Here is a 15,800-nt window from a genome sequence, read left to right as displayed (position 1 = left end):
TTGAGTCCATCAAATAAAAAGTAATTGTTTTAACATTTGTAGAATTTTTTTGTTTGTTTAATTCTTTTCACAAAATATGTAATTTGGCCAGCGCTGCTCAAACTTTTGTCAAGTTTGTCAATGTTCAATGCAGCCACATTTGAGCAGATTCTTCAGGGAGGATTTTCCATATTCATTGTAACAGCATTCAGCGCTACTATACCGTTCATCTGTATACATGACTAGTGTGGTGCATGGATTTGTTCAAGCTCTACAGATTGCATCAGCTTGTCTTCAACATCAGTTCACTCAGACATGATGTACACCTTCATCCTGATGCTTATCTTTTATTCTAAGAACAGGGATAAAATAAAATAAGGAGTAACACACTGTCAGAAACCATTTTGGATAGCATGTTTGGGAAACTGTAATTTTTTAAAATTCGTGTTCCTGGAATAAAGGTGTTTGAATGTCTATAAAACCTTACAAAGAAAAAAATAGCTTTAGTGTGCAGGTGTTTCTACACAACAATTTTTTTTCATATTTTCATCTCCATGGCACTGATTCATTCTTGCCACCAGCTTTCCCAGAAGGCCAGAGAGATCTACAATAGCTTCCTTTCCAGTAAAGCCACTACCCCAGTGAACATTGACAGCCAGGCACAACTTGCAGATGATGTCCTCACAGCACCAAGGCCTGATATGTTCAAGCAGCCACAGCTACAGGTGCGCTTTCATAATGTATGCACATGTAAAACACACACGAATACAGAGCTAAAACCTCGTTATCAGACTTGAAAAATTAACTTCTTCATGGAATCCAACCCTCTCTTCTCCTTCTCTCTTTCTCTGTAGATCTTTAACCTGATGAAGTTTGACAGTTATGCTCGGTTTCTGAAGTCCTCACTGTATCAGGAGTGTATGTTGGCTGAAGTGGAGGGTCGACCTCTCCCTGACCCCTACCATGTGCCCTGTAGCCCCGCCCCCTCTAAGCACAGCTTTATCTCCGAGCACTCTGCTTTCTCCACACCAAAAAAGGTAATGGGAATCTTTCCATGGAATTGATGTTGTCAATCATTTCTTAATTGACTGAATTTGGAAATATTATGATAAACTGCATGCAGAAAAACATTTTCCACCATGAATTGTGCTGTGTCCTGCTCCAAAATGTGGATTAATCTGACAGCTGTAATAGACATTCAATTAGATTTAAAGGCTGCGTCCCCAGATTAATTTCAAGCATTCTATAAATCGGCTAAATAGCCAACAGCATAGGTGTATTAGCATACTATTAGCATACTATAGAAGGGTACAATGTGGTTTGGGAGCCGCCCCAAGTATTTGTGACTCTGAAGATATAATTATCTTCTGTTAGTATCATCTGCTTTGGTTTACAGAAATGTTTTGAGAACAAAATCATCATAGTTTTTATTGCTCAATTAACTTGCCTGAAATACCAAATATAGCAGACAACTTTATCTACCAACTAGCTTGCATTGGCATAGTAGCTGAAGCAGAGCAGCAAATGAAAAGACTGAAAAATAGACACTCTAAACGTGAGCAGATCTTTGCTATTACTCTCACCAAGTTGTAAATGTACATAAAGTAAAGAAAACACGCTACAATTATCTATTAGCCACTAACCAGCCTATTTTAGTGCACTAGCTGAAACAGTTTAGAGGATAAAGAGACACAGCTTTGTCAATATTACACACACCAAGAGCGAGCAGATGTATCAATCTACAAAAATTATGCACATAACTCATGACATACTATTTAGTCAGCTAGCTAAAACACCTTAGAAATTGGATGATGCCCCATGGACAGAAATCGTCTACTATTCACCAATGTCCTATCAAATTAGAGAACAAGTAAATGTCTCGCCTAGAACGTCATCACCCCAAATCCATTTTCCTACCACTTATAGTGTACTCCTTCACTCTCCCACTCTCTCTGTCCTGACTGGCTGTGGCTCTCCTGACAGTCTTAGTGTAGACATGTCTGAAGGTGGTGTGTGATGATGATTGACGTTTCAGAGCTGGCGTCTGATGTATGCGTACAAATTTCCCACCAATCCAACCCAACATCCCTTACACAGCACTGACCGTTAATTCGTATTACAGGATTGTTAGGGAGACAGTAGCTCAGAAACATCATATTATAGAGTATTTTTACTTCCCTTTTTTATTTTTTAACAAAACATCCTACACACTGTAGCTTTAATTAACTTTAATTGCATTTAATTGTATTCTCCAGAGTGACTGTGTTTATTTTCTTGGGTTTCACAATCTGTATTACAGGACACTCGGAAGCCTAGGACAGGCAGGTCGAATGATGACCTAAGAGATGACCCTGACAGGAGAAATGGCATTTTCTCCTGGTACAGAAACAGGAGCTTCGGTAAAGGTCCAAAGAAACGAGAAATAACAGACTTCAATTATAGTAAGTAATCGTGTATATCTTACTAATCTTCCTGATCTTTCTGAGACCAGGATAAAGGTTTAGTTGTGGATTGTGTTGTGTTGTATGTACAACATGTTCTCAAGCTGAGCTGATTAAATTTGCTGGAATAAATTTTAGTAATATAAATAATATTTAGTAATACAAACATTTGTATTAGCGTTTGCCTGTTTTGTGTATGTGTAGACAGTAACGGTCGGAGGGAGTCTCAGGGGTCTTTGTCTTCTGGTGCCAGTCAGGAGTTCAACACACCCTGCTCCACACTCAGAAATGAGGTAAGCTTGATCAGTGATGAAATCAGAGTTACTTAAAAAAAAGGTCAGAATGTTACTGGTTATGTTGCATATGTTTATGAATGATACTCTTGTATGTCAGCATTTACTATCATTTACTTGGTCCATTTACTTATCCTTTAAAAATTGTCCAAATCATAGGGTCACTCCCAATGCCAGAATGACACTGGGAATCAGACCACAAGATTGAAATATAAATAACAATAACAGCAATCCCTTTAATATATTAACTGGCAATACCACAGTAATAACAATGCAAATAAACATTCAAAGAGAAAATTTTCAGCTGTGAATCCTGTGCAGTGTGAAATATTAAAATACCACACATTCTTGCACTAGGTACTAGAGTTGACCAGTTTCACATATTGTTTACCCTAGTGACTCCCATAATGCACCACACCCAGTGATATTAACATTCATTTCAGATTAGTGCAGTTCTGTCTCAGTTCTCAGTTTAGTTCTGTACTCTGTCTGACATCACTTCGGGTTCTTTTATAATAATAATATAGCCATAAGTTTGTAGTGTATGTAGTCCACAGTGTGGCTTCACTTCTGTAATCAACTTTAGCTAAAAAGATTATGTTCCTTGTGTGTGTGTGTGTGTGTGTGTGTTTGTGTGTTGGTTCAAGCAAAGGAACTCCACATGTGAGAGGGATAAATTAGGGGCAAGTAGGTCATGCACAGTAGCACTCCCCGATGGCTCGAGCTGCTGTGTGTGTCTGAAGCAGGGTGCTACCATCAGACAAGTGCTGCTGGAGCTGTGCCAGAAGCAAAGCATCAATATGGCTGCCGTCGATCTCTTTCTTGTCGGGGGAGAGAAGGTAGTCGAATAGAATTAATTTTTTATTGCTTCCTGTTGTCCTCTGGTTACTTTCACTCAATAAGTATTTGGTTATGTTATGTTTGGTTGGCCATGCACTGTTGTGTTTTTCTTTTTCTCTTAATATGTGCTTTTCTTTACAGCCACTGGTGTTGGACCAAGACAGCATGACTCTCAGTTCGAGGGACCTACGGATGGAGAAGCGTACTCTGTTCAGGTAAGGTCTATACTTCTGGAATTTGGTTGTCCGAACAGCTGAGTCACTGTCTTCAAGACCTGCATCTTCATTAAGCATGTTAATGAGCACAAATAAATAAATAAACAGAAAAACATTCATTACCACAAGACCACAAGTTCAAATCATGACGATGCACTGCCATGCATGGCTGGGAGCGTAGAGAGCAAACTTGATCCTGCTCTGTGGGTGGGAAGGATGGCATACTCTCCCCCCTGTCAATCACAGCAACACTCGCCAATCATGGATATCTGTGGAATATGTGGATGAGGGTAGATAGCGCTTTCCTCTGAATGTGCTCCACTGCCCTGTGACGCTGCATGAGCAGTAGTTTAAAAGTATGCAGAGGTTGTTTTCACACATCTTGGAGGAAACATGTGTTTGCCTCACATTCCCTGGTTGGTAACTGTCATGTGATGGGGAGAGTTAGCTAGTGAGTAGGAACTGAGAACACCAAATTGGGGAGAAATGAGGGGAGAAAACCGTGCCTTGTACTGTATTTTTTTTTTCTTGGAAACATCTCCCCACTAACAACAGAGTTGTAGCTTGTTAGTAGTCCTAGACCCTGAGTTATTTGTACTAGCATGGGAATATATCTTTCATGGAGACTACAAAGCGCTTTGTAAGCTATTTTACATACAGGAGTGTGCCAAATGCTGTATATGTAAACGTGTATGTAAATGAATGAAAGGGTGCTCAGTAAAGTCTTCTAACATTGCCACATTATTACATTATATGAAAACAGAGCTCAATTATTACAGCTGGCTATAACCCTGCCTTCCAAAAAGAGCCAGCCAGTCACTTTCCTGAAATATGTTACCTTCCTGTTTATCTGAAGTGCATAATGCTTAAGAAGCAGTATCAAACAAGTTCATGTCTACAGTGAATGTAGACTATAAATATTTCCCTTCTTTCTTCTATTTTTAGACTGGATCTGGTGCCTATTAACAGATCTGTGGGCTTGAAAGCCAAGCCGACCAAGCCCGTAGCAGAGGTGCTGCGGCCTGTGGTTGCCAAGTACGGCCTGTGCCTTAACGACCTGGTGGCTAGAATAGTAAGTCACTTTGCCATGGCAACATGCATTTGTGTCACCACATCTGTGGTGAGGCAAGGGTGGAGCTCGTTGATTTCCAACTGTATTTGAAAGTGCTTGTCTAGAATCAGTTTTGCCACATAAAATATCAGAAGTGGTGTCATTCAGAGGGCAGAACTGCTCTAAGATCTGCACTGATCTGAAGTGAATGTTGATTTCACAGGGTGTGGTGCATTATGGGAATCTTCAGTATTTATTTTTTTCTGTAACAACATATGAAACACTGGTCAGTGCTAGCATGCTAAGCTTACCTTAATTGGATTAAGATATGACATTAATGGTTCCCAAGATGGCAATAGATGGTTTATTTTTTAAATTATTTTGTGTTAAATAAAATAATAAAGAAATAAATATTATATTACAAATAGCCTTTCTCTCTATGGTCCATAACATATGTGATGCATGACATTTAATAAATAAGCTAAGTACTAAATCTAAAACTCAGAATTGAAAAGATCTTCATGATGTGAACATTTTCTCCAACGGCTACATGCTAACATATGTTTTTCAGAGTGGAGAAACTGAGGCTCTTGATTTAGGACTTCCCATATCAAACCTTGACGGCTTGCGAGTTGTCCTAGAGCACTCTGAACCAAGTTCTTCAAATGGTATGTATAGAAGCACACCTGCTTGCACACTTACACATATTAATTCTGATGCAGTCCTTATACAAGGCTCTTTGTTTGTCCTTCAAGTGATAGGAGAGAGGTCACAGGCACACTTCTTCCCACACATATAGCCTTGTGCAGTACTAAAAGATTTCCTGGTTTTGAATCCACATCGTGTTGCTTTTACTGATAATGTGATGTGGCCGTCAAGTCAGGGTCATCAATATAAGCAGTTATATAACCCTTGCTTTGTTTCTGTCTCAAAACAGAAAAGACTAAGACGCTTCCCTCCAAAACACAGGGACCATCATTGACCAGCAGGGGGCAGTCAACACCGGTAAGACTGGGCAGTTTTCTGTTATGTAATTGTTGTGGCTTTGGACTGCAACCATTTAGTTTCTGACGCATGTGTGTGTTTGTGTGTGTATATATACAGTGGTGCTTGAAAGTCTGTGAAGCCTTTAGAATTTACTATATATCTGCATATATTGGAGCTAAAACATCAGATTTTCACAAAAGTTCTAAAAGTAGACAAAGAGAAAACAGTTAAACAAATGAGACAAAAATATTAAACATGGTCGTTTATTTATTGAGGAAAATGATCCAATGTTAAATTTTTCTGAGTGGCAAAAGGGATGTGAACCTCTAGGATTAGCAGTTTAATTTGAAGGTGAAATTATAGTAAAGTTTTTTCAATTAATGGGATGACAAACAGGTGTGAGTGAGCACCCTGTTTTATTTAAAGAACATTGTAATTCATTGTAATTGTATCCTTATAATTCACAGCTGAAATTGTAATTTTAAACATTAGGTATATTCATGGGTATTATTAAGGTTATTCAGATGAGTTGGTGCTGTGACTGATAGAATGTCTGGTGGTTTGTGAAGAGGATTAATAAACAAACATGTTTGTTTTAGGCACCCTAATTTTTTATTTTATTTTGAAGGAACATATTACGTAATAGGGTGCATTGTGGCTTAGTGGTTAGCACGTTCGCCTCACACTTCCAGGGTTGGGGGTTTGATTTCCACCACGACCCTGTGTGTGCAGAGTTTGCATTTTCTCCCTTTGCTGCAGGGGTTTCTTCTGGGTACTCAGGTTTCCTCCGCCAGTCCAAAGACATGCATGGTAGGCTGATTGGCATGTCCAAAGTGTCTGTAGAGTATGAATTGGAGTGAGTGTGTCCTGCGATGGATTGGCACATCGTCCAGGGTGTACCCTGCCTTGTGTCCCATGCTCCCTGGGAGAGGCTCCAGGTTCCCCACAACCCAGTAGGATAAGCGGTATAGAAAATGGATGGATGGATTACGTAATAGATTACCTATCAGACAAAAAAAAAGTATTCATGCTGAATGTCTGGGATTTCCTGCAGAACAGAAGCAAGTGTGACAGGCAAGGTTGCCAGAAGAACTGTGGCTGATTCGCCAAGATGCTTAGAAAAACTGACCAGCAAATATTCTTATTAAAACTGTATGATGTGTACCAGAGACTTCTGATGTAAAGGCAAATTGAGCCAAATATTGACTTTGTTTGGTTTAGTGCACTTTACTGCTGTTTATTAATTTATATTTTGAAAACATATTCACAACTTTTCTGTACATGTGCCTGTTGTCTGTTTGTACCAACAACTCTCTTATCGGTGCGGTCTTTCTATTGGGGCAGCTGTGGCTCAGTTGGTAGAGCAGGTTATACACTAATCGTAGGGTTGGTGGTTCGATTCCCAGCCCGCATGACTCCACATGCTGAAGTGTCCTTGGGCAAGACACTGAACCCCAAGTTGCTCCTGATGCCTTTTTGTTAGTGCCTTTTGTGGCAGCTCTGCTACCATTGGTGTGTGAATGAGTCACAGTGTAAAGCGCTTTGGATAAAAGCTATATAAGTGTGCCATTTACCATTTTAATATTAATGTTGTTATTGTCATATCATCAGGGAGATCACAGATCATCAGAGAAACCTGTGAAAGGGGAGAGAGGAGATAAACCCCCAATCAGCGAGACAGCCCAAAAAAAGAAAGCCAACAAGATTCCTCTGGATGATGCTGAAGGTGACGTTTGAATCTTTCTATCTCTCAGTCTCTTTCCTTTAGTATTTATTGATCAGATAATTTGTATTGCTCATTCACATTTAGAATTTTTTTGTTGCTACACATCAAACCAAACAAATCGGTTATAGTATCAGAATAGGGTCTATAATTAAAGGTTTTGATTTAATTATAAGGTTTGAGGGAAAAAATCATGTTTTGGTTCATATATAAATGTCACGTTCTGTCACTACGGAGAGGCAAAAACGGATGCACAGTTTTGTTTAAGAAAGTCCAGCAAACAAATCCAATAGGTAAGTCAGACAAAGTCAAGGCAGACAAAGGGTCAGGTGATCAGCAAACAGGATATCGTAGAGTAACCAAAGTACAAAAACAAGGGAACAAACAAAGTAAAAAAAAAAAAAAAACAGAATAGCAAAATGGGAGTAAAGGCTTTGTAATGACAGAACATGAGTGACATTGAGCAGTTACTTCACAGGGATACACTGACATAATGAGTCTTATACAGGTGCACAGTAATGAATGTGAAATTGAGAACAGGTGCAGAGAGTCATGTGATGTGGTCAGGTGAGGTGCAGTGGCTGATGTAAAATGTAGTCTAAGTAAAATCTAGTCCCTTTTAGAGTATTTCCATGACAATAAGACAATATCATGATTTCTAGTTTGTTTTATTTCCAGCTTAAATGAGTAAACTAATGAGTAAAACATTGTGTTATTACAGTATATGAAAACAATCAATGACAGGTGGATTATTTTCCTATAACAGAGCATACCAACGTGTTTGTCTCATACCACTGTAATTTTGCAACAATTTCAATTTCTTTTTTTTTTTTTATTAAATTTAATTTACTTACATTTAATGCTGTCAAATGTCCATTAGAAAATCCTTGTTAGTAATCCCTGTTATCACTTACGTATGTTACAGTGGCTATATACAGTTGTTCCCTCACCCTTCTTTTTTGTCTTTTTTGTCATTCAGCTTGTCATGTTACTGAGAAAGCAGAAAGTGCAAAGTCATCTGTACTGAAGACTTTTGACATGAAATTTGGTTAGGTTGGCTGTATTCTAGCTTTGCTGCCAGTGCTCCTGAACAAGAGTGATTGAATTATAGCTGGGAATGCTTTAAATTTACACACTTGTTAAGACTTATGAAAACTCAAAAACAGTGCATACACACTGTTTTTTTTTTTTGTTTGTTTGTTTGTTTGTTTTTGGTATTTGTTCAGTGTATTTGTTAAACTCGTTTTTTATTACTTGTTAGTTAAGGAAATGTAAATGAAATGTAAATATTTGGGGAACAATGGCCTATTTCATAAGCTGTTTAAAATTACTCTAAAAGTGCTCTGTCCTTTTCCAAAAAGAGGATTAGTGCTGTGATAGACATGACCAATATTTACTTACACAGCCCAGCCCTACTACTATTTTAAAGTTTGTTTATTATTAAAACTACTATTTAAATATTCTAGTAGCACATTTTTGTGATATTTCTTTGTTATATCTTGGTATAACTTTAAAAGTATAAGCCTTTCAGATTTCTTTCTACCACCGTATTGGTAATACCTACCAGTCTTTGCTTTCTCTAGTTCTCTCACTGTTGATTTTTCTTGATTCACTTGTGCTTTCTCTGTTTCTTTTTCTGCTTGTTTTTACTCGCAGAGTTCTTTGAGCTGCTGAGTCGTGCTCAGAGCAGCCGTGCTGATGATCAGAGAGGCCTACTGAGAAAAGAGGACTTGGTGCTCCCTGACTTTCTGCGTCTGAAGCCTGAGCCCAGTGCACCTCCATCCTGTTCCACTCCCACTTCCCAAAAATATGTTTACAACTCCGTCCAGCCCCCATCTGTCACCTCCAATGGACACAAACCCGAAGCTGGAGACGAGACAGACCCACTTGCCCTGCCTCTCTCCCCTATCCACCGTGCGCAAGGCCCTCCAGGGCAGGATGGTGAGGGACTGTGTGACCTCACCCTAGTGGGTGAAGGAGACATTAGCAGCCCCAACTCTACTCTACTGCCCCCTGTGCCAACCTGCACACCCCCCCACGATGCCAACATCACCCCTCCACCGCTGCCTTCCACCCACAGAAACCCCAGCTCAGGTATTTCTCCTGGATGACTAGCCGTGTGTGCTCTAGTGTGTATAGTTAGTGTATGTTTGTGGTGGCTGATGTTTGTACATGAATAAACATTATGCCTCAGATTGTAAATGTAAATACATTAAAAATGTCAGATTGAACTGACATTTGTCAGCTTTAGATGCACTTTATGTTGTTAAAGAACAGAGCTCTGCTCTGGGTTTTTCTACAGATCAACACACACAGGACTTATCAGAACAAATCCATGTGGAAAAAAGGAGTTTTTATACTAATATTCTTGAAATGTAGAGTTGTGTTTACTTGCTTTACTTTGTTAATAGCAATGTTTTTCACTATTGTATTACAAAGATATGACATACCATAGATGGTAACGTTACTAGTTTTCTACACATTTCACTTGTTACGTGCGATGAATCTTCATGTTTTAATCATGTTACTTTACACTTTTTTAATCATCTTGTCGAGAGTGACTAATGATTCATCAGCAGGTGTGTCACTTTCCATCCATCCTCCTAACCTGCAATTTAACAAAGCTGAAGTGTTAAGCGTTCACTAGCGAAGGCTTATTAAGCCAACTCCAGAATTAATGGTACCCTTCATGAGAATGAGCAAAAATGATATGAAATCAATAACACTAATCAATTAGTGATATTTTCAGCATAAACATGCATGTACGTTGTATAGCATTATTTATAGCAATATTATAACACTATTATTTTTTCTCTTAACATAACTATCAACATGTAATTTGAAATAATTTACCATATTTGGAAAAGCTTCTCCTGGGGAGCAACACTGAGTGTCCTATAATGAGGCTCTGTACAACGATCATAGACAATCCTTCCAGAATATTACAAGCTTGTGCAAGTGGACTGCCTTCTTAATTTCAGACCACATTTTATATGGTTCAAATGCAGAGACTGAGTTGCCCATTGCAAAATTTTGTTGTTTCATATATAGCCATGTTGTAATTCTTGGCAGAGACAACATGGTTTTGTGCTAATACCGTTACTGATTAGAATTTGTGGTGCTGTAAATCATTAGGAAATGGTCAATGACAGCATCGAGATTCCTGAAAGTAAATTTCTTTCAAGGACAATAATTGATTTGCATTTATTATAAATAATATTTAAGGGCACTAATAATTTTGACCCATGTAAGAGACGATACTATTTAAAAGGTTTTTATAAGAATGCTTTTGGTTAGAAGAACGATAAAGAGTATTTCCACTTGAGGAAAAGATTGAACTTTTTTGGTCTACTTTATGAATAAAACACTGGGACATGCTATTATAGGAAAGTAATCAGGGTGGTGTGATGATTTGAAATTTCCACCCAAAAATTATTATACGATGTCTCAAAGGATTTTATTTCTCTTATATCACTGCAATTCCCACTGATTACATTGTTATTTATTTTAAAAAATGACATTCTTTTTGATTTGTTTATAGTTACATGTATTGTAGTGGAACATCCACAAAATAAGCTCGTTCCAGTTATCATGTATACCACCTTTTTATTTTACATTAACTCTGAATCAGTCATACTGCGTTTACAGTTTGTACACAATGAGATGCTCTGAAGCGTATTTTTGACTACAGACATAAATTTATTAAAATCTGTAGCCCGCATAAATGAAATTTAAAATAGAAAATGTTGATGAGTCCCTTCCTTTATATATTACTGACTAAAAAATCATGTAACTTACATGTAGCTAGTTGTGAAGAACCCAATTATGTACTGGTGTAATGCGTAATTATTTAATATCAGCTAGCTTTCTTTCCACAGCCAAATGTATTGGAACAAAATGTTCCAAAAACCTTTTTACTCCACTTGACAAAATATGGCTGTTGGTATATAATGTTTTATTATACAAGAATTTTATAATAATATAATTCTCATGAAGGATGCCAATAATTCTGGAGTTGGCTGTATATAACAACTGTTCACAGAGCCTCTTGTAGTGTAAGGTGGCTGAGGCTAAGTTTTAACTAAGTTTTTACACATCAGCTGCCACAGCATTGAAAGGACCGCATTGTTAAATTGCAGGTCATTCTGCCTCTGCTGTAGATCATGTTGATTTTGTGTGTGTCTAATAAACTCTAGAGGTGAAATCACACTAGACTTGCTTGTAATCTTGTGTAGTATCACTCTTTGTAATTCATTTCCTTCCATGTTGATTTTTCCACAGTTTTCTACCCATTTTCTGATTCATTTTGATTTGTGATCAAGTTGCATCACACTTCTCAAGACACATCACAATACAACAAAATATGGTATTATTTTTAAAAACACTATATTAAGTCTAAGTGTCAACTCAGCTGTAGTCAGACTTATAATTTGCTTGTTTGTAAGGAGTTGCATGTTAGTTCTCTCTAGTAGTCTTCACACGAGTATATTCAAGCTCAGGAGAAACTGAGCAAATTATGATTAAAACGGACTACAGGAATAAAACGGTTGAAGGAGTTAAAACCATCATAGCATTTAATTATTAGTCCGAACATTCTTATTGCAGACCCAGCTTAGCTTATCAGGCCATGAGGACAGGACTGACATAGAGCAAGTAATTATGTATACTGAAATAAATAACTGAAGAAAGCTACAAGGGCAAAGTGTTTCTTGGACTGAGTAGTAGAGTGGTTATAGTGCCATCCTATGGTTTGGATATTTATGACACAAAATGAAGAGACAACCACTTTACTGTTATACTATTATGTGTATATAGTATTATTTGTAATATAACAAAATGTATAACCATGATATAATAATATAATTAATATGTGTATATAAAAGTAGTTTAGCCATTGTCAAAGACTTCATGACCCAAATCTTTCAAATGCCCACTTTTGCCTTGTAGTGTTTGTTTGTTGCTGTTCAGGCCCACATTAAAATTTGTTTAATCAAGTAATTTATAAATTGTGTGGGCTGTGTTAGACAGGGAAAATATAAGAATGTGTGGAATATGGGTTCTCCAGTGCTAGGATTGGGAATCACTGCCATCAAGGACAAACCCAGCTTTTTTTTTTTTTTTTTTTGTCTAACCAAAATCATCACATAAACCTTCCTGCTTTTCTTTTAGGGTCATTCACCAAGTTGCTCCACATTTTCTTGAACATTTCTCTTTCTCAGGTGCAGTGGATGAAAGCGAGACTCCAGCGAGTCACCAGCAGGAAAAAACACCAGCACAGAAAGATTCACAGTCTTCTAAGCAAAGGACTGATGGGGACGACGTCCCTCAGGATGAGAGCTTTGAGGGCTACGCAGCTGAGCTTCGCCAGTGCCAGAACAAAATGAGGACTGGAACTTACTCCTCTGTCCATCCTCCACATGCCCTCAACAATGTCTCACACGGCAGCCAAAATAGCACAACACAATACAAAGCTACATTTGTATGAATGATCCGTCCATCCATCCATCCATCCATCCATCCATCCATCCATCTTCTATTCTGCTTATCCTCTTCAGGGTCACGGGAGAGCCTATCCCAGGGAGCATGGGGCACAAGCGGGGTACACCCGGGACAGGGTGCCAATTGTATGAATGATACTACATAGATTTTTTTTTTTCAAATAAATTTTTAGACATGTGCTAGAGCACAAATGGTGAATAAAATGTAATTGTGTACAAATGTATTTTGTAATGACAACCAATAACTTATTGAATGATAAAATGAAAGCTGTGATTTTACCATTTAGATCTGATTCAAATAAAAATAAACATGATTTAACCTCTTTGGATATACAGTAGGCTCACTGATGAAGTTATAGATACAACCAGTGTATCTGCTTCAAATGTTAAAGACAATCATTGAATTAATATTTGTGAAACGGTAAATAAAATTGATCATATTTAATAATTTGGAGACATTTTCTTCGATTGTGTACTTTTATTTTAAAAACTGAGGTGGGCTGCTGAGTTACACTATATGTCCAAAAGTATGTGGACCCATGACCATCACATCCATATGTGCTTTTTGAAAATCCCATTTCAGTTTCAGTCCCCCTTTGCTGTATAATAATCTCCTGAAAAGGCTTTCCGCTAGAGTTTGAAGCATTGCTGAAAGATGTGTTCATTCAGCCACAAAAGCATTAGTGAGGCCAGGCATAGATGTTGGGCAAAAAGGGCCTAGGGCAGAGCCAGCGTTCCAGTTCATCCCAAAGATGTTCAGTGGGGTTGAGGTCAGATCTCAGATCAGTTATTACACTCCAACCTTGATAAACCATGGAGCTCTCTTTGTGTACAGGGGCATTGTCGTGCTAGAACACGTTTGGGGTCCTTTAGTTCAGTGGAGCAAAATCTTAATGTTATAGCATACAAAGACATTCTCTGTGCTTCCAACATCGTGGCAGCAATTTGCAGAAGACCCACATATGGATGTGATGGTCGGGTGTCCACATACTTTTGGCTGTATAGTGTAGTTTCAGTGCTTAATCGTTGCAGTGTTGCTTCTTAAAAAAAATTTTTTAATAATATGATGACCTGAAATACATCTGATTTGTTTCTCAGTACAAAACTGAATGGCTGTGTAATGTCATTGCTGTATGAGCTCCGTAGTTGCTCTATAAGTTCAAAAATGAAGAAAATTACTTACAGTGCTACAATGATAATTTAAATCAACATGAACTGTATATGATTCCGTATGTCTGCATGCATTGCAGTGGAGTAATAGACCAATCAAAGATGAGGCAAAGTTGGGGTGGCAAGGTACACATGTGGCTACTTCTACTCAAATATTCAATTCCATATCAAAAGAAAGGATTCTTCGGTGCTCGAAGTGGGCGGGTATTCAAGTTCAAGTTCAAGTGGCTTTATTGTCATTTCAACCATATACAGCAGGTACAGTACGCATTGAAACGAAACAACGTTCCTCCAGGACCATTGTGCTACATAAAACAACACGCTAACTACATGAGATGACACAGAAATAAATAAAAAAATCTATACATTTTAACATAAAGTGTATGTAAAAGTGTATGTACTGGTATTCTCCAGTATGCTTTTATGAGTACAGTAAGATTTTCTTAATAGTCATAAGCTCCCAGTACATCACGTCAAGCATAACTAGTCTAGTCAAATGGACTATCTGGCTAATAATAAGTTTGTTTGTTTGTTTTTGCAGTATACATACACTATAAGGTAGCTATACTTTTTATATAATCTCTTTTAATTGTCATTTTCATCAAAGTAGGCTAATATACACTATGATTAAACAATGGTAGTTACTGTTTTATTCTTAAACCAAATGAATTCAGATGATAACCAGACATGCAGGTGGCTAATTTATTAACTTTTTTGCCTCTGCACTCTTCCCTAGCACTGTTTGCACAACTGTTGTTGAAAACCCAACCACTGGTCCAGCTCTGCCAGGTGAGAACCGAAATATTTTTTTCATATGTCAATATATTTTTAATGGGCAGCAACAGTGGTACATTTGGTATCAGTGGTGCTTCACAGCTCCAGAGTCCCTGATTCGATCCTGAGCTCAAGTTACTGTCTGTGTAGCGTTTCTCTGGTTAGTGGAGAGTGGATTGGCCACATGAAATTACCCTTAGGTGTGAATGAGTATGTGTTGTGTGTGTCTGGTGCCTGGCGATAGATTGGTTTCCCATCCAGGGTGTCTTCTCGCTTCATACACAGTGTTCCTGGGATAGGCTGCAACCCTGACCAGGATAAAGTGGTTACGTAAGATGATTATTTTCTTCCAGTGCAGCCAACATACTCTTTAATCAAATATCAAAACATTCCTTGAAAAACATTTACATTTTGCCTGTAATTTAAATATAAAATTAAGTATACTAGGAAAGTTGGACCTAGTTTTCGTGCTTCAGACTCTTCACAGAACCAGCAAACTGGACCAGTTCTTTATTTGTCCTGAATTCTTTAATCTAATTAAGCAAACTGATCAGAATTTGCAGGAATTTATGTTTAAGTTATTCTGCTCTTATAAAAATAGAAAGGCTATAATCTCAAATATGTTCAGGGGTGAAATAAATGTGTTGCCACCAGTACACTGGACCTGGGGCCTGTAAGTCAGGTGGATACAGGCTTTAAGGCTAATTGTTTTTGGATACATATTTTGAAATCTAATAAACATTATTCTGTTTTGCTTATCATGATTTTGCAGGCTTCTATACATACTATGAGCTGACAAACAGATCTACTTTGTACTCTGCATAATATA

General features: G+C 37.8%; 1 protein-coding gene across 3 annotated transcripts in view; it reads left to right on the top strand.

Moving 5' to 3' along the window:
• rgs12a (regulator of G protein signaling 12a) overlaps positions 1-13,475 on the top strand; it is a 38,047-nt gene extending 24,572 nt beyond the window's left edge. For 2 of the 3 annotated variants that reach the window (XM_017472643.3, XM_053681465.1), the window contains 12 exons: positions 561-704; positions 834-1,016; positions 2,279-2,420; positions 2,625-2,713; positions 3,361-3,552; positions 3,695-3,768; positions 4,714-4,840; positions 5,391-5,487; positions 5,757-5,824; positions 7,418-7,532; positions 9,186-9,623; positions 12,749-13,475. In XM_017472643.3, coding sequence (XP_017328132.1) covers positions 561-704; positions 834-1,016; positions 2,279-2,420; positions 2,625-2,713; positions 3,361-3,552; positions 3,695-3,768; positions 4,714-4,840; positions 5,391-5,487; positions 5,757-5,824; positions 7,418-7,532; positions 9,186-9,623; positions 12,749-13,014 — 1,935 coding nt within the window. In that variant the 3' untranslated portion in view covers positions 13,015-13,475. Of the gene's footprint in view, positions 1-560; positions 705-833; positions 1,017-2,278; positions 2,421-2,624; positions 2,714-3,360; positions 3,553-3,694; positions 3,769-4,713; positions 4,841-5,390; positions 5,488-5,756; positions 5,825-7,417; positions 7,533-9,185; positions 9,624-11,810; positions 11,896-12,748 lie in introns of all 3 variants that reach the window. The other variant, XR_001813226.3, reaches the window with a different exon arrangement.
• Positions 13,476-15,800: the final 2,325 nt, after the last annotated feature.

This window comes from Ictalurus punctatus, chromosome 7, assembly GCF_001660625.3.
Source record: "Ictalurus punctatus breed USDA103 chromosome 7, Coco_2.0, whole genome shotgun sequence".
Classification (NCBI taxonomy): domain Eukaryota; kingdom Metazoa; phylum Chordata; class Actinopteri; order Siluriformes; family Ictaluridae; genus Ictalurus; species Ictalurus punctatus.
This window is presented reverse-complemented; position numbering and strand designations above follow the sequence as displayed.